Below are 20,269 nucleotides of genomic sequence, written 5' to 3' on the forward strand. Positions count from 1 at the left end.
ATTATCACACATACATACCCAACAGCCAGGGCTCGTTGGAATAGTCTTGATTTTCCGAATTAATTTTGAAAAAAGAGAACTTTTGTTAATTATTGATCTACTCCCACCTAACTACGATGACCAACGAAACAATGGTGCGAACATAAAGGAATATAATTGAATATACAAATCAAGAAATAAAAAATAAACATGAGGTATAACAAGAGGCTAAATAATCAGACAAAGTAGTTTGTAGTGTACATTGTTTAGTACATTTCATTTGCACTTGATTTCGTTTCATAGCATTTGTGTGTGTGTGTGTGTGTGTGTGATGTATCTGGCTATATTCTCTTTTACTATTATAGTAGTACGAAGCAGCATTTGTTTAACCAGTCGGATTACCAATAACACTCTAACTGATTTTATTGTTGGATTATATTGCCCAAAACTTTAGTGTTCAATGTGAACTTACTTATTTTTTTCTTTCTTTATTCATTCAGTTATTGGATACGGGGTTGATATCTCGGATATTTCCCAGCAAACAATTCAACATTTTAAAAACGTTTTAAAAATGTTTTGTTTTGGTTTCTAGAATGTTTTATTAAAACGTTTTAAAAACCAAAATTTGTAGACTCTTATAAATGTTTCAAAAACATTTTGAAGAAACGTTATTTTGGAACATTCAGAAAACGTTGAAATAAAGTTTTATGAAAAACGTTTCTGTCAACCTCCAACAAACGTTTTCAATACATTTGTGTAACAATGATGCATTAGTGCGACCACCATTACTTTGGTTTAAAAATATATAATTGATTGTGCACGTGTTTAGTTGAAGAAAAAGCAACATCTCCATAAGCTTGGATGGATGGTTGGTTGTTTAACGACCAGTGGCAAGTCAGATGCATATTCTGGATGAGAACATGATTATTAAAAATTAATACCCTGTCTTGTAATACACCAACATGTTGTGCCAGATTTTTTGGTTCTAGCCCACAAGGCAAGTTTGCAGGATGACATGTCACATTATTCTGACTACGGGCCAAGAAGTCTTTGCTCTAACTCATTTTGGGGAGAAGCAACAAATAATAATTTTATTGTCATTGGTTTGGCCCGGCCGAAGTTCCAACCCACAACCTCCGCACTTGAGGCGACGACACTGACCATTACACCAAAGCTCTAAAGGAAGATATTCTTTATAAAAAAAACTATGCCAAAGCAAAGCTTGTCAACCTCTGTTTAAACTTGGTCCTGTGACCTTGAAAGTCAATTCAATAAGGTTCTTGCATTGACAAGGAGATAACATATCTCTTAAACCGAGAATTTGACATATTATCATAATAACTTCAATCAATGATCTAGTTTATAACCAAAGCTTCAATTGTTGCAGAAATTGGAATATAGTTTTATAAACATCTTTAATCACTTTGCAACAAAAAAAAACAGTATTGACAGGACTAAAATCAGTAGAATCAATGTACTTTTAAACAGATTTATTTGTTCAGACTCCAATTCTTCTTGCGCAATCGTCTGTCCTTTTCTTACAGGTTTCTGAAATGATCAAAAGCAATTTGTTAACGATATCAGTACGCCCAAGTACACTGTTTAGCATATAACTCTTAACCCCAGTTAGTTGTTGTACTCCCTTTTAATCAAGCTATTTCATTAAATCTATAAAGGGGAAATTATGCTATTTTTTGCAATCCAAGTAATTATTAAGATAGGCAAAAAACATAAATAATATTTTACATGTCAAAAGCAATTGCTACAAATGTAAATCTCAATATTTTACTTGCAGGATAAAGACAATAATTCCATCGTCAAGAACATAATGTATTATTCTAATGTCTCTAAATAAACAGAAGTTCTGCATGGTTGGCAAATGTTATATTGCTATAAGTGGCTCAGAAATTTGTGTATAGATATTCAAATTGCAAAAATAAACTTTTAAATAAATAAAACCTTCCACTTAAACGTATATTAAGATATTTTATTCAATTGAAAAATACCTTATATTTTGGTCCTCCTGGTTTGTGTGGGGCCTATTTTAGGATTTCAATTAAGACTCCCTCCATATCGGAAACCTTGGATTTTGGGAACACTCTTGTACAACTTTCTGAAAAAGTATTACAGAATTAAAAAGATATATTTCATTATTATTTTTAACTTCTTTAAACTTTTATATATATATATATAATAACTTTATGTAACTTTATGTTTCTACCTAAAATAATAAGTGAGAAACATTATATTCATATTCATCATATGAATTCTTTTTGAGATTAAAGTCAGATAAAAAAACCAATCTATATTAATGGCACTTGCTTTTAAATGTTCCGACATATTTTCTTAATCAACTTACTCATGATTATCCTGCACAAAGGGTGACCTGTGAATGCCTCTTTTCCCTTTTGCCCCTTCAGACTGTATTTGGTCCATAACTGATTAGTGCCACACTTCTTCATCATCCTTCCTATACAGTTTGAAGGGCTGTGACCACCCTGTGACACCAAATACTGGACCTACAAAATTACAATTTAGTCCCGTTGTTATTTATTTTTCGTGAAATCAAATATTTGTTTTATAAATAATCGTGTCCATGAACCAATCTTAGCAAAACCTACTAATATTATTATTTTATTTATTGTCCGTATCGAGTTTCTATAATGATTTTCCATGTATCGCTGTGTATACGTTATATGCAATTTTATATGCATTTGAATGTTTGTCTTCAATTACAGGTTTATTCTATTAATGCATGATTTTTTTATTCATATATATAGCATGTTTCGCTTATATATATTTACTTTAAATTAATATATATTATCTTTAACTGTTAAAATCTGATTTGACCTTTTCTCGGTAGATTGTTCTGGTGTTACATTATAAACTTTTACACATCTATTTATTTGAAAGGATTTTCCCAACGTAAATGATCTGTGGTAATCAACACTGGTCGTATATGAATTTCTTTAATTGATGATATTACACCTGGTGTTTCGGATATCATTCAGTTCAAGTTCGACCAAGGCCGTTCATCCTCGTCAGGTGCCCTTGCGTAATATTTTTATTTACTATAAAATTTGATTATGATTACTTTTTAACTATTATCAATATGTTTCTATCGTGTAACATATCAAATGCAGTTACATTTTGTGGTAATACTGAATTGTTCATGACTGGCAAGTTACAATTAATTTTAGTCAGACATAATCACATAAGATATTTTGTAAAATGAGGCCCAGCACTGGCAGCACGGCTATGGGTAGTCCAAAAACAAATATGACGTCTTGAAAGGATATTTTTGATTTTTGCTGTTGCTACGAAGTTGGAGGAGGGCGTCCACATTTTTTTTTGTCAAGAAAGCCTTACAAAACGTCATTATTATTTGACTACGCTCTGGGTAGTTTAAATGATTAATTATGCTGTCTTCGGAGGCTTGTTTTTATTTAACTCGTGTAAAAGTCAGACCAGTAGCCAACGAGGCATGACAAATTGACACGTGATGGCATCATGCAGTGGTAAATGTGAATTTATGCCTGTACTGTAGTTGTTAAATCTGTTAATCATGTAAATAGACTCATGCAAATCATACGAATGTCATGGAGAAAATAATGCAGTAATTTGTCTCAATTTCTTCAAAATACATCGAATGTTCATTGTTTTTATACATACCTCATAGACTGAACGCTATTCTGTAGAACTGCTCTTCTAGCATGTCTAGTGTCGTTGTTTTCCCAATTTAAAAAAGGCGGCGAGAGTATCCGGAAGTTTCGAACAAATTTTATCTAATGAAGAATTCTGCTTTAATACAAATTATTGTCGTAAATAATACATGTTCTCAATTAAAATGTCTATCTTCGAATATGATAATACTTTAGAGATGCGATAAATGGAAATATAGAAATAAAATACGAAACTAACTAATAAGTTACAACTGGTTCCCGGTTCTACAGAAAAGAAACCAGTTATTAGAATTCAAGAATAATTTTTTTGACATAACATATCATCATATCGACAGATCGAAGATGACTTTTTGTAAATTAAAAATTAAAAGTAATTATTAAAAACTAAAATATTGCGGTGATATGGGAAACATGATTTATAAAGTTTTTCTATACTTATTAAAAAACATTTTTGAAACATTATTAAAAAACAAAATTAAAAACGTTGTTTTAAAATGTATTATTTATGTTCATCAAAAACATTTTTGAAAAAATGTTTTTTTTAAGTTTAAAAAATGTTTGCAGAAACATTTCTACTATAGTTACAGAAAACGTTTCAATTTAACCTTTTAAAAACATTTCTTAAACGTTCTTTCGACACTAACTTATTTGAAACCTTTAAAAAACGTTTCTAAAATGTTCTGTGTTTGGTGGGTTCACATCGATTCATCTGCTATTGGACTGTTAGTCCCCGTTGTTATCACCAGCCCAGTAGCCAGTACTTTCGTATTGGCATGAACATACGGATATTGTTTGATTTGAATTTGCTGTTATAAAAGTTTGAAAATCATTTCAAATTAAGGAATATGTATCCTTCATGCAAAGCTCTATTCTTTGTTCGGATTTGGATATACTTAAGTCATACAAAGCTCTAATTCTTTGTTCGGATTTGGCTATACTTTAGTCATGCAAAGCTCTATTCTTTGTTCGGATTTGGCTATACTTTAGTCCTTTTTGGTTTGATCAGTTCTTCAACGTTTGTATAAGTTTTTGTTTTCAAATGTTTGAACCAGGAGCATCCATGTAGAGACATTTATTGTCGAAATGCGCATCTGGTGCACAATAAAATTGGAACCGCTAATGTTAGGCTCAATTGAAACCAGTTAAACGAAACATTTATTATATAGTAAAATGTGTACAAAAAATACAAATATTAAAAAAAATATTTTCACAAAAGCATTTCTACCCATACATAGACATGTTCTTGTCTTATCAGCAGAAAATAATCACTGAAAATACATTACATTACAATTAATACCTATAAAAATCTCCTTGGTATCAATGTTAAGTAAAAACAAGAAACTGAGTAAAATGCCATAATAATTACATGTACAGTCAATACAGTTTATCTGAGTAAATACTATTTAATAATATTGAACACAAACCTTTCTTTCACAAAAATCATTATTAGCCCTAGACGTTATTTGTCTTCTCATTAAAAAAATAATTAGAAACAATACATCATAATACAATTGATTGATATAGTAAGTCAATGATAAATTTCTCTAATATCTATATGAAATAATACAACACTGATTCAATGTCTATACACTTACACTTATTATGTATAAAAGGCAACAGTAGTTTACTAATGTTCGATGCATACCATGTTTGTATATACTTATATTTTTTCCTTTTCTTACTAAGACGAAACTACTATAACAATTCGTGAAACTAATCTCAGCATACTTATGCCAAACAGTTGACCCGAAAACTTCAATCTAAAAAAAGGATTCGCATAATATGGGTTTGTTGTTCTCTGAACTAGTTTTATGCATGCATTTCTGGGGAACTATGCATCTTTTAACTCATTCTTAGGAAGTTAATGTCTTATTACTCATTCTTAGGAAGTTAATGTCTTATTACTCATTCTTAGGAAGTTAATGTCTTATTACTCATTCTTAGGAAGTTAATGTCTTATTACTCATTCTTAGGCAGTTAATGTCTTATTACCTCGGAACACAGTACGATTGCAATCTTAGTTTATTCCTATCATCTAAAAAGTGGTAGATAATTGTTTCACCCTTAAAAGTTCATGGCTGAAATCGGATGCATTGTTTTGCATTAGGACACACCAACAAATGTTCAAACAGCATTTTCTGTAACTGTTCCTTCTCTTCAGTGAGTTCTTTTATTTCGTTTATCTTTTTCATATTGTCAGCTTCTTGCTCTTGTATTTTCTACAAACAAAATATCAGATTGATTTTAGTATGATAATATGCAGATCAGGATACAAAATGATAATAACATCATGGTATTTTACCTACTAGTATTTTTGAATTGTAAGGAAACTTTAAGCAATTTCGTCAATCGTATGATGATTAAAAAATCCACAAAACAAAATAAGTATATTTTCAAAACAAATTTTTGTTCTCGTTACTAACCTTGAAAAGTAGCGATGAAGTAATTTTCTTCTTTTCACGAAACCTATGTGCTGCTTGTCTGTTTTGTTCACGACGTCTGTCAATTTTCATCTGTTCTTCCACTGTCAGCTTAAATAAAATTGTATATTATGATATTAATCATGACAAAATTCTTGTAGTTTATTTTGAAAACAGATATAAAAAAAATCCTAATCCCGATATTGGTATTTTGACTAAGTGTGGATTCGCATTGCGGGTGACGCATGCATAGCAACAGCAGACGCTTATCCTTTGGGAGCACCCTGTCTTGTTTCTTTTGTGGTTCATGTGTTTCTTTTAGTTTTTTGTTTGTTAACTTGATTTCCGTTCTTAATTGTGATTTTGACATCGGTTAACTAACTTTGCTTCATATCATTTCATAACTTACCATGCAAATCTCTGATTCCCTGTCAGAATTTTGCCTAACTTTAGACTATTTTTGGTTTGATAAGCTTTTCCAGGTTTTTATTAGGTTTTCGATTTACAAATATTTTGGCCTCGAACATCACTGAAGAGACATCAATTGTCAAAATGCGCATTTGGTGCAGTAAAATTGGTACCGTTTACGTTATTACCACTAGAATATTACTTTTCAGTCATACTATGGGTATCACTGGTACTACAGGAATACTTTTTTACCAAACTTTTAGTGAGTTTCATAAAATGTAGTCGTTAGCTTACCGTCTAATGGTCTTTAGATTAATGTTTTGTCTTTTCAATCCATTTTCTTTGGCCATGGCCTAATCTTAATTTTTTTTTAATTTACTTCTTTATTTTATTGACCCTCCGTATTTCCTTAATTTGTATGTACAATCATAAAATAAGGAGATGTGATATGAATGCCGATATCATGAGACCACTATCCATATAAACCAATGGATAAAGATAAAATTAATTTAATTTTATAAGAATATGCTGCACAGCATAGATCATTATCGAATTTTCATATTAATTATGCATACGAGGTGGATCGAAAATTTGAATGTTAGGATTTTTCTTTTACCTCATATATTTTTTCCTCGGGAACCTCAACTTTTAGTTCCTTTTGTCCTTGTTTGTGTCGTCTAGACTGTATTGTGTACTTTAAGTCTTCTTTAATCAGTGGAGCCAGATTACCAGTTTCCAAAGCTATTAATGTAGCATCAAGCAACGTGTTGTTGTTGTTTTCCAATTTCAAAATATCTCCCCAAGATTCCTCTTCAACATTCTGTAAGTTTGTATTATCGATAGCGAGCATTTTGTATAATATTCACTAAAATAAAACAAAAGATATTTCATTAACAGAAGTTTGTGTACTACAAGAAGTTATTAAAACTACTGAATTAGATGTTGACCTTTACTAATTTAAATACATGTCATGATATTTTAAATATTTCGTTTACTATCCTTTGATATATGTAAGTGTAATAAGAAAGGATACCACAGCAAAATATATACTCAGAAAATTCTGTAAATCTTTCGACAGTTTCTTTTCCCTTACTTACTCAGCATTTGTTATACACATGCGCACACGTAACTTTATACGATATTGGGTTAGGTTTACGTCGTCACTATCGTAAGCTAAGCGTTTTCTTGTGATATAATTAGATACGAAAAGAACTATAACTCCTACTCGGTTTTGAATGAAGACTAAGCAGGATAATGTTACTGGTAATTTCTGATTACTTTTTAAACAAATATGATACTTACAATATGTGTATCTACTCAAAGTAATTAAAACTGCATTTGAATTCAATTTGCTTATCTTTTCGATTTTTATTACAGAAAAAAATAACAATTTCGCACTGTCAAAGAAATGTCTATGATCAATTTCTAAATATGACGAAACTAAAAAATTGCGATTCGACCATTGCATGTAGGATCGACAAATATTAGCATAGCTAAAAGAAGAGACGTAAAAGTGCAACAAAAATGTATGCGTTCTCTGTGCTTTTCTTGGTTTAACTTCACCAGAAACGCTCAAAACCAAACAAAATTAAATCAAAGAAAGAATAAGACCCTCAAATTGTGAACAGACATATGACCAAAAAGGGACCTTAAAATAATAGCCAAAAATCCATCTAAGGTCAACTTTGCCAGAGTGAGTTCGAACCCTAATTTCATACACAACAAATTTGATATATCAACATAGTATTCCAGAAAGGTTTGTTATAAAGCATGCCAGTACCGAAGCACTGAGCTGATGATACCCTAGGGGACTAATAGTCCACTATCAGCGATATCGACCTAGTGCTAAAAATGAAAATAATGCTAAATAAGTTGTATCAATGTGAAGCTCTTTTCTGTATGTGCATTCATCAAGAACGCTTAATGTCAAACAATTGAAAGTCAATGATGTAAAAGAGCTATATGACCAAAGAGATCCTACAAATAAATAGCCAAATCCATCTCAGGTCAACATTGCTTATAGTTCACACAATTTTATTATCCTAAAAACTATTGAATTAGCTAATAATCCTCTGGAAGGATAACTGCTTTTGTTTGAGCTACATACACTGTAGATTTAATGTTATGAAATGTTCAATTATTCGAAAAACTAAAGTTTTTCTATCACCATGCCGTAGGCATATTTGACACAACTTTTCGGTTTGTTTGGTTTCCAAAGCTTTCGAACTTCGTTTTGATTTGAGCGTCACTGGGTAGTCTTACGGTAACAATACGTGCGTCAGGCGTACCACATTACAATCCTGATATCTTTGATGAATTTTTACATTTACATTCATTTTAAAGTTAAATATTTAGATGCAATACAAAAATACATCCCGATGTATGATTCTTTGGTTACCTTCGTGTAGCAGCATAGTTCGACTCTCTTTATGTTTTGTTTCTGCTGCACAATTTTATTTTTCATCATGGGCTTTTTCTAATGTTTTTTTTTCCTTGTTGGGCTGGGGTTGTGTTAATTGTCTTACTTTGATTTAATGTTTTTTAACCCGAATTTGGTTTCGTCTGAATTTTTCCTTACGGTGTAATACCACCAAATCATAGTACGTCACATCCGGTTGCATACGAAAATAGGTCGAAAAAAAGTATTCCCTGAATTTGACAGTTGTAGGTAATTGATCCTACGTTTCATTGCAGTAAAACATTTCTGGGTCATAAACATATATCTTGGGTAATTCAAAGCACCATTATTTTTTTATTTGGGGTTTCTATAGAATATTTTGGAAACTTGAGGTTACATGGTTACTAAAGCTTGTACACAGGTTAAAAAGGGGGGAAAATTTGATTGGTTAACTTCCAGTGATGGTTATTTTCTTATATACAATGAAATGTTATGTGAAATTCTTCTATAGTACTGGACAGGATAAAACTTTACTCATGCCAAGTATTTCTTTATTTGAAACAAAGATAAATTCTGCACAATTTTTTGAAAAGTGCAAATTTTTAACAAAGACTAATAGTGGAAAATCAATGGTGGTATTACACCTTAACTATCGTGATATAAAATTGTCAAACACAAAAGTCACCGTTAATTCTTTAAAATCTCGAGTTTAAAATCATGTTTTTAACCCCTTTGTTATTTTTTGACCGTTTTCTGAATTAAGGCGATATATATATGCCAACATCTTTTATAAAAAGGCATGGTAACACTAAATAAATTATTATTTTCCATTATGCTTCTAGTCAGAAATACTTTGTATTCGTAACCCTCATTTCGTATTCTGACATTTAGAATTTCTAACGTGTCTGAACATGCTAACTTCGAATAATTTCGAGGGTGATTCCCCTTTTGCCGCTAGAAAACTGGATATCATTAATCAATAACAGCTTTAATTTTTAACATTATGCAAACGAATGATACATGTAAATATATGAGAAAAGCATGTAAAAGTTACTGTAACTTTCGAGAAAATATTTTCTGATGAAATAATTATCTAGGTCAATGTTATATGCGTAGACGGCGAAATGTGTATTGTGTATCTATATTTGTAATAAAATTGGTATTTATCCAGAATAATCTTTGATACTATTATTGAAAGTCTCTAATATAATATTGATTTCTTAAATATAGCATTCTAAAATGTATCATACTATTTACATTCATATAATCATATATATATGATATAATTATAAATAATGACAGCTTAATTTATATTGTAGCTTTGTTGTATATTTGCACTTTTCAATAAAGCATGCTATTTGGAAATGTACACTTACATAATATTGCCTCAGATATTGAACATTTATACGTTTGATTCTTTCAAAATTGCCTCGTCATGTGTAAAACGTATATGAAACGTTCTGTGTTTATATTTACATTGTGAGGATTCCAACGGAAAACACCTTTTTCTATAAATATAACATATTTAATTAAAGAATTTCGATCATTCCATAGATATATATTTGCTGTAGGCTAATAGTTCAATCGGGAGAATGTTTATTGGCATAATGAATCAGTTTTCTATGATTGTTTTACGTATCAAATTACATTGTAGTATAATGTATCTATTAAAATCTTATTTCATAATTTCTCTACCCTGCGGCTAAAACAAACATCTTGAACATGTTTAAACAGGAAAAGCTATTAATATAAAAACTTCAAGTAACACCCTGATATTACATATTTGATGGATTTTTTTTTCTTCAGCCTTCCAAAGATTACTGAAAAATAAGAGTTACTCTGATTTATAAGTATAAGCGTTGTTATGTAATTTCACTTATTTCTGTTTAGTTTCATCAGACAATCAAATGATGCAACATGTATTCTGTATGATTCAAAAAGCTGTCGTTCTATAGATCTTTTTCATACATTTTGACCAAAATAATAATATTATATCTGTTAAGTAAATAATTTGTAATTTTAAAGATACAGCATTGTTAGTACATTAACCATGCATACGTCTCCTTGAATATTTTCCAACATTGTCATGCCAAAATGAGAAACATGTGTTTACCTTCTTACACTCTTACTACTATTGTTTACTGTAACTGGATGCATTGGTTTAGATGTGACTTCGATTAACATGTCAAACCTCACTGTATGTTAGTGTGCATGTTACAATGCAGGAACCATTTCAGAGGTTGTCTTTAACATTATCTTATTTTACATTTTTTGAAAAGGTATTAACAAAAATAACGAACTCCCAGGTCAACTCAAAAATTGGGATATCCATAAAAACTGACAAAAACAAAAGTTAAACTTTATCAACCAACAGACCGAATGGAGTTTGAACTCCGAAATAGTTTGTTGCCCGAATTGATAACTTTAAATGTTTTCATGTTTCTTCCCTCATTTATGTTTAATTTCTTCAGACGAAGAAAGTATATGTTTTGTATGATACAAAACTGTTGCAATATTAATATGTTTTCATATATTGTGACTTAAAGGGGAAGATATATGAATAAAAAAAATAAATTTGCAGTAGAATATCTGTTCAGTTAACGGTTTGCAGATAAATCTAATTGGTTACTATATTAATCATACCAGTTTCGGCATTAATATTTCCCTCTATTGCCATATAAGGCTACACATCAATGAGAAGCATGTTTTACATTCTTATACGCCAATACTTATCTCCTATTCTTATACGCCAATGCTTATCTCATATACTTATACGCCAATGCTTATCTCCTATTCTTATACGCCAATGCTTATCTCCTATTCTTATACGCCAATGCTTATCTCCTATACTTATACGCCAATGCTTATCTCCTATACGTATACGCCAATGCTTATCTCCTATTCTTATACGCCAATGCTTATCTCCTATACTTATACGTCAATGCTTATCTCCTATACGTATACGCCAATGCTTATCTCCTATTCTTATACGCCAATGCTTATCTCCTATTCTTATACGCCAATGCTTATCTCCTATACTTATACGTCAATGCTTATCTCCTATACGTATACGCCAATGCTTATCTCCTATTGAAGAAAGAAAGGAAGAATCATACAAAAAAATCACTAAAAGCTGTATTCAAATTGCAAAAATCTTTATCATCTTCCAATCCAAGTATTTCTACTCTATTACATAAATATGGCCATACAATAATGTATGACAGTGAAATTACAGGTATGTTTAAAACTAGCTCTGCACCATGCCAGAAAGAAAGTGAATATTTATTACAGCAAATTTATATTTTAGATAAATCCAATTTAAGATATATGAAGTATATTTTAGGTGTAAACAAAAAGTCTTCTAACCTAGCTGTGCTAGTAGAATTTGGTAGATTCCCTTTATATTTTTCAGTTGTTTTATCAATGATGAAATATTGCTTTAGAATAAAAAATATGAAAGATGGTTTACTGTACGATACCTATATGTGTAACAAAAACATGTTTACTAATAATATTGAATGCTGGTATTCATCCGTACATTACATTTTTAAAAAGCTGAATATTCATAATTTGGAGGTAAAGCTTAACGTTTTTATCAAGTCAGTTAAGCAAAAACTTTGTAATAGTTTTGTAAAATTTTGGAACACAAAAAGAACAGATGCAAGAGTAGTAAATTAGATACTTATTTCAAACAAAAAACTTGTTTTTCTAAAGAAATGTATCTATCATTAAACAATTTTCAATTGAGAAGTGCTATATGTAAAATCAGAATCAGTGCCCATGATCTCAAAATAGAAAGAGACAGGTATAAAACTTTATATATAGAAAGAGACCAAAGGCTTTGTAAGAAATGTACTCTAAATCTGGCTGAAGAAGAACAACATTTTATTACTAGTTGTCCAGCATACAAAGATGATAGGGAGATATTTTTCAAGGAGATAAACAGTATTTGTCCTAATTTTTCATACCTCTCAAATGAGGCAACATTTGTTTGGTTATTTACTAATGAAAATTTGTCTGTACTTAAATATTTAGGGAACTATATTATTACATGTCTAGATGTTAGACGAAATGTAAATTAATGTATGTAATAACAATGATAATTGTAATGATTTTATGGTTCTGGTCCTGCTGGAATTAAATGTATGTGATTTATATAGAATGGAGAAAATAACATGTCTGAATTTTTTAATGTTTCATTTTTATGTATTAAAAAAAAGTTTTTCTGTTACAAATCATGATGTATTGTTTAATGTGTACATGCCATGCTGCCCATCAAGGGCCCTTGATTGGAATAATAAATATTCTTATTCTTATTCTTATACGCCAATGCTTATCTCCTATACTTATACGCCAATGCTTATCTCCTATTCTTATACGCCAATGCTTATCTCCTATTCTTATACGCCAATTCTTATCTCCTATTCTTATACGCCAATGCTTATCTCCTATACTTGGACAAGTTGTGTTTTTTAACCCATTACCTGTTAATGTGCCTTTGCTAAGGACCAGTGACCGTGGCTGTTTGGTGTTTCATGTAACAAATATAAACATCTCCTTGTATTCAACCCTCATTTTAGTCAAATTACATGTTCTTACATGAACAGATGTCGGACTAAGTGAATATTTTTTAATTATTTTTTTCAGCTGGTCGTAGTATCCATGGAATGCTAACTACATTTATGCGAAAAAAGGCAAATATTTTACGTGTAAAGCATAGCATTTACTCGTACTTTGATTTTTTTTATTCGTGTAAGTGTGCTTCTTTTGTAAAGTTGGTTTGCATTTCAACTGAGACTAATCAAACTAAACAAAAGTTAAAGCGTTTGATTTCATGGAATTCTTACAAAGGAACAGGTATCACGTATTTAGTTAAAGGTTAATTACTTCAATTTATTTAGTTTTATATACGTTCATACTTTTAAGAAATATATAAGAGAGAAAACATCAAGGAGGCAGAAAATCAACGTAAATACCAAATGAGAACTAAAGATAAACAAACAACCTTCAATTATATGTTGAAGATTATGCCATACGTCAAGTTCGCATCACTCTGAGACAAGTACGCCTTTAGAGTTGGCGGTGATATAAAAAAATATATAGCCATCCCTGGACTTCTCCCGACCGTCGTTTAAAAAAAACATGCTATAGAGGGAGTCCTTATGGTTGTACGGATGTATAAATGCGCAGTCACGTCCTATCGGAATGGGGACAATAAATCTGATTCTTGTGTAGGCAGACTGCTACGCTCTATGCACGTTGAAGAACCCTTACAACAGCTCTTTTGGGGATCATTGGGTTGTCTGTCTCAAGACAAAATTTTGAACAATCCAAAATACGCCTATTTTCCGCCCTTTATCCCGGTCGACTCACTTTGCACAACCTAGTGTCATCGGACGTTAAGCAAATACAACCAATCAATCATTTAAACAAGTGTTAATAATTTTTTTAACAGAAGTTGATAAAGATCTGCGATCAATATGCTTTTAAGTTAGATATAATATTGTTTCAATATGTATTGCTCCTATCAAACGTTTTGCTTCCGATCTTCAACCGAGCTCAACTAATCATATTTTCACTATTACTTTACAGATATTAATTGGCCTCGAAATAAAAGTTGTCGATCAACAACGATCGGAATATATAAGTTCGCTCCTTGTGTCGTTGAAATAAGGGAGAGAAGTACAACCCAACCCACAAATGTGTAATGATGAAATATATTTTCAATGTGTTGGTTAAGGTAGTGTAATTGACAGGACATGCAGTTAATTGAACTTGTCTTACAGTGTATAATGCATGATTTTGTATATTTTTTTCTCGTTATGACTACATGCTTTCTATCTTGATATATTCCCTCGAATCTTTCAATAACGATTGTATTCGATAAACACATTTTATATGTTGTGTTTTAATATTGTATCAACTTTTTAAAACATTTTTTTTTAATGTCTCATTGGCTCATCATACCACATCTTCTTATTTTCAGACAGGGGAAATTTCGAGGTTATTCCCCTTTTACCACCAGGAAAGATCATTATAAATTTGAATAACTGCACGTTTGACCAGCTATAATTGTATTGTTTTAACATTTTATTTATAAGCATTTTGAGATAAAAATATGAGAGTAAAGGTTAACTCGGTTTTCTGATGAAATAACAATCAAGGTCAACGTTGTTTGTGTAAAATAAAACTGTATTGTGTGTTTCGCGATTTGGATATAAAACTTATAAAATCGATATCATAATTGAACGCCTCTAAATATAATATTGGTTGAGATCACTTTAATAATTCATTCTTATCTACAAAATTATACCTGTCAAATTTTTAATCATGTATAAATAAGAACTATGACATTTGATTCTTATTGTAATTATGTTTTACATTCATATATATTATTCTAAAATGTGTTATTTGAAAACATACACTTACATTGTCTCTGATATAGTACATAAATTCGTTTGCTTCTTTCAAAATTGCCTCGTCATGTGCAATACGTATACGAAACGTTTTGTGTTTATATTTACCTTGTGAGGATTCCAAAGGAAAACACCTGTTTCTATAAATATAACATATATGATTAAAGAGCCTTGTGGTTATAAGTCATGGCATGACTGTGGAACTGCTGTAGGCTATTAACAAGTTTCAGGAAGATGAAACGTTTATTGCTAGAATTGAAGTAGTTTTCTACGAAATGAAATGAACTGATTGTTTTTGTAATAACGTACAACTTTCTGCTTCATTTGCATTAAAATTTGTGCATTTTACAACTTCTTTGCTGTAACGCATACAAAATTAGCATGAAACGTTTATGTTTACAAATAATAATAAATAATTGAACTATTCATTTTTTAATCTTTGATATTATCTTTTTCCAATCTTTGAGAGATTACCGAAATCATGTACGCACGCTTATAAAAAATATTTAAACAATTTGATTAATATCATACATGTTCTTCCTGTAAATTATTTTGTTTAAAAATGTGTTCAACTTGTTATAAACATTCACATTAGAGATGTAGCCCAATCCCGTTCTTTTTTTCTTCAATGTATTGAAGTTTGTCCGTTTATAAATTTATAAAAGATTAAGAAACTAAGGTTTCAACTCCATCAGGCAAAGTTGACCTTAGATGAATTTGGCTATTATTCAAGGTAATTTTGGTCATATAGCTCTTCAAGTGTTTCGAGTCTTATACATCTTTGGCCTTGCCCTTCAAATTTTGACTTTGAGCTTTTCTAATGAAGTTAAATCCAGAAAAAAGCAACTATTTTATGGAGTGTTATTTTCATTTACTAACACTAGGTCGATTCCTCTGCTAGTGGACACATCTTACTAACACTAGGTCGATTCCTCTGCTAGTGGACACATCTTACTAACACTAGGTCGATTCCTCTGCTAGTGGACACATCTTACTAACACTAGGTCGATTCCTCTGCTAGTGGACACATCTTACTAACACTAGGTCGATTCCACTGCTAGTGGACACATCTTACTAACACTAGGTCGATTCCTCTACTAGTGGACACATCTTACTAACACTAGGTCGATTCTTCTGCTAGTGGACACATCTTACTAACACTAGGTCGATTCCTCTGCTAGTGGACACATCTTACTAACACTAGGTCGATTCCTCTGCTAGTGGACACATCTTACTAACACTAGGTCGATTCCTCTGCTAGTGGACACATCTTACTAACACTAGGTCGATTCCTCTGCTAGTGGACACATCTTACTAACACTAGGTCGATTCCACTGCTAGTGGACACATCTTACTAACACTAGGTCGATTCCTCTGCTAGTGGACACATCTTACTAACACTAGGTCGATTCCTCTGCTAGTGGACACATCTTACTAACACTAGGTCGATTCCTCTGCTAGTGGACACATCTTACTAACACTAGGTCGATTCCTCTGCTAGTGGACACATCTTACTAACACTAGGTCGATTCCACTGCTAGTGGACACATCTTACTAACACTAGGTCGATTCCTCTGCTAGTGGACACATCTTACTAACACTAGGTCGATTCCTCTGCTAGTGGACACATCAAGTGTATCATAAGCTCAGTAATCAGTGTGTCGGTATTAGTTACATGATTTAAATTTGAATTTTTCGAAAAAATAAGGATTTTCTTATCCCAGGAATAGATTACCTAAGCCGTATTTGGCACAACTTTTTGAATTTTGGGTACTCAATGCTCTTCAACTTTGTACTTGTTTGGCTTTATAACTTTTTTGATCTGAGCGTCACTGATGAGTCTTAGGTAGACGAAACGCGCGTCTGGCGTATTAAATTATAATCCTGATACCTTTGATAACTTATTATAACAAACCTTACTTAAACTCTCCGTTGATAACATTTTTGCGTAGGGCGTTCCTAATGAAGGTGAATCCAGAAAACATATCCAACTAAGTCAGACATCACGTGACTTTTGTGACGTATACCAGCCGCCATTTTGTATTATATTGCCCCATATAAAATGCATAGGTGCTTCAATAAAGTTGAGTTTTCTCATGAACCTGACCCGTTTTCTAACTTTTGCAAATCAATCCTTGATATTCAAACATATTTCTATCAAACAATGTTGGTCCTAACAGTTTAATTTTTGATTAAATTCTGTCACTGGAGAATCGTAAAAACATGTACTTTTTCTCGTTATTTCTCCGTTGACTCAATGCTAAATTACCGATACCCATGTCTACTTGTATAACAAATAAAGAAATTCCGTTAATAAAAATAAAACTTTGCAACTCGATTAAGTGTATTCAAACATATATCTGGCGAAAAATACTATTTAAAACAGTTTAATTTCTGGGCAATTTCGGTCAAAAATCGATTTAAAAAAGTGAATATTTCGGGATTTTTCAAAATGGCGGATGATGTATATGGAAATGTTGCATCAAATCGAGGATTTGTATAGTAAGACTTTCCTTGATTTAATTTAATTTTCATGTAGAATCTCTGATGTTTCTGTTATTTTCTTTGGTGATATTTCGATATGATTGATTTCAAAATTTATTGATTTAAATAAAAAAATATTATTTTAAGTGTGACACGGGAAAATTTTATTTTGACAGATATCCAGGATATACTGTTACCAGAAAATAGTTAACAATAAAATTTATGATAAAATTTTTTCTCTTCTTTTTTTAAAAGGTTTTTTTCCTGTTTTCTGTATAATTTATCTTTCTTTAGAAATATATTTATACATTCCTTTTAGAACAAAAAAATATTTACGTCCAAAGAGAGAAAAAAATCCCAACAATTATTATAGATAAATATTCCATACCTTCAAAATCCCATCACTTGACGAACAGGTGAACTCTGACTTTGGATGTAATGTTACATAACAATATATTGTCAGGTAGACGTGCAAACCAAAAGCAACCAGGTGACATTAAACATCCTGTGTATACATGTATTACCAGAGTTTAAATTTTGTGATATACAAAAGTTTTCATAACTGTACAAATAAATATCTTCTCTTCCCCGTGTCAAACCAGAAGAAGTATGTATCATAATAAACTTAAAGAAAATATGAATATTATAAAAAAAAATCTTCAAAAAAAAAATTTTTGCTTTAAAAGATAATCAAACTAATATTTATGTTTCTATGATTATTTAAAAAAAATATTTTGATTCAAATTTTAATTTAAATGGATTTTGTATTATTTCGTAAAAAATTAAACGAGATTTCATTGAATATGATTTTATTATTTATTTTTTTAATTCAATATTTTAAGCAAAATCCAGGCATTCAATAAATCGATATAAAGTTAAACTTGTGTAAAAAAATTTATTATTGTATACATTTCAACAGAGACATATAATACAATTGCTTTGATTTCAACAACATTGTATACCCGACAATATTTATCGACAGAGTTATCGGTCCTGAATAGGACTGATATAGTTGGGTATGAAAAACGCTTCGGACGCAACTAGTTTATAAAGTGTGATTTTTCATCATATCAAAGTAGATTACATAACATGGGGATATTCTGTGTTGCGCAGGTTACTTATTCATATGTTTCACCTTTGTTTACTTGAATTCTTATTGATAGTAACTAAATCTTTATTTTTGCGCTTAGAAAAAAAGTGGACTTTAATAATATAAAAAATATAATTTTGGTTAACCTGTGGTAATTTTCTCACAGGAGGTCAAGTCAGAAAATATTTTTGAAACGATTCATATACACATTGTCATTAAGACGATATTTTTATGATATCATTTCAAAAAATATTAGATTAAGAATTTCTAAATACATGTAATATTTTTATTTGGATATGTACACGTCATAGTTAAATGTATATTACAATACATAAACATGTGTACGGAACGTTAAATTTAAATAGACCACGGAAAGGTTTCCCAATAAATACCCTTTTTATACAAGTCTAACTCTAATGTGTGATGTGTATTATTTCACATAATTGTGTAAATATTTGTAAATATTCATCAATAGTTTTCAGTCATTTAGCGAAATTGTATAATTGATTTAAGAAAGCGTTATAAAAGGCATTTTTATTGTGATCAATGAAAAAGTTGATTTAAGCCAGTTATTCTATATATATTCGACATATTGTATTTGATAGTCAACCGTGGCGACAGGTATAAATAACGGACCATTTGAGCTCTCTTCCGAGTTTTGGCGGATTTTTAGTTGCTCAGTCTTAAGTTTTCTTTGGAAGGTTTTATGACCTCTTAAATTGACTTTCCTTTTGTTCTTTTGGTCCTAGTGTTGTTTGCTTTTTTCGATTCATGATTGAATTGCCAGTCGGTATCAATTTTCTCCTACTTTTTATTTAATTTTCATGCTACCGAGTTTTCTTGTTAATAAACATTGCTTGCATTTGAATAAATCCATTTTAGTCCTTAGAATAGACGACCTTAATTCAGTCTTATGTAGTATATTGTGCAATGTATAAATTATTAACATGATTTTATTTGTTTTAAAGACCTTTCATTCATTTGAAAGAAAAGTTATTTCAATTTATTTATTTGATTTTTGTTTAGTTTTATTGCCTTCGACTTAAGTATAGCTCATTGAACAGGATTTTAGAATAGTTTAATTTATCTTCATATTGTATTACAAATATTAAATCAAGTTTTATAATCAACATCTTTTTACTTGTTGACCAATAAACATGCAATGTGAAGTTTGACTAGAAATGTCAATATAAATGCATGATCTTGACTGGAAATGTCAATATAAATACATGCTTCCGAGTCCAGTGCTCACGGTATTTGGTTTGGAATCAAAAAGATTTGGTATCAGATTCCTGTTTTCTTTGACTATATGGTACTTTGATTAAGAATATGCATGCCTTAATTCCCAGTATACCTAATATGACATGTTGTCAACGTTTTGTTTTAGTTCG

The 20,269-nt window shown here is 30.8% G+C and overlaps 1 protein-coding gene and 1 long non-coding RNA gene across 3 annotated transcripts; both read right to left on the minus strand.

The window, feature by feature from the left end:
- Positions 1-1,375: 1,375 nt before the first annotated feature.
- On the minus strand, positions 1,376-3,758 carry LOC127739212 (uncharacterized). Its single transcript, XR_008000314.1, has 4 exons — positions 3,652-3,758; positions 2,339-2,498; positions 1,986-2,092; positions 1,376-1,527 (listed from the first exon to the last, which is right to left on the minus strand). It is a non-coding gene; the product is annotated as an uncharacterized LOC127739212 (long non-coding RNA).
- A 1,046-nt stretch (positions 3,759-4,804) lies between these two features.
- Positions 4,805-15,398, minus strand: LOC127739201 (uncharacterized). 2 transcript variants are annotated; one of them, XM_052250820.1, is made up of 5 exons: positions 15,318-15,398; positions 10,265-10,396; positions 7,107-7,355; positions 6,086-6,193; positions 4,805-5,881 (listed from the first exon to the last, which is right to left on the minus strand). In XM_052250820.1, exons 3-5 carry the CDS (start codon positions 7,338-7,340, stop codon positions 5,735-5,737), a joined length of 489 nt encoding a protein of 162 aa, XP_052106780.1. In that variant the 5' UTR covers positions 7,341-7,355; positions 10,265-10,396; positions 15,318-15,398; the 3' UTR covers positions 4,805-5,734. The 2 variants fall into 2 exon arrangements, with proteins under 2 accessions (XP_052106780.1, XP_052106781.1); XM_052250821.1 differs by lacking the exon at positions 10,265-10,396.
- Positions 15,399-20,269: the final 4,871 nt, after the last annotated feature.

Source organism: Mytilus californianus, unplaced genomic scaffold (assembly GCF_021869535.1).
Source record: "Mytilus californianus isolate M0D057914Y unplaced genomic scaffold, xbMytCali1.0.p SCAF_4, whole genome shotgun sequence".
NCBI classification, from domain to species: Eukaryota; Metazoa; Mollusca; class Bivalvia; order Mytilida; family Mytilidae; genus Mytilus; species Mytilus californianus.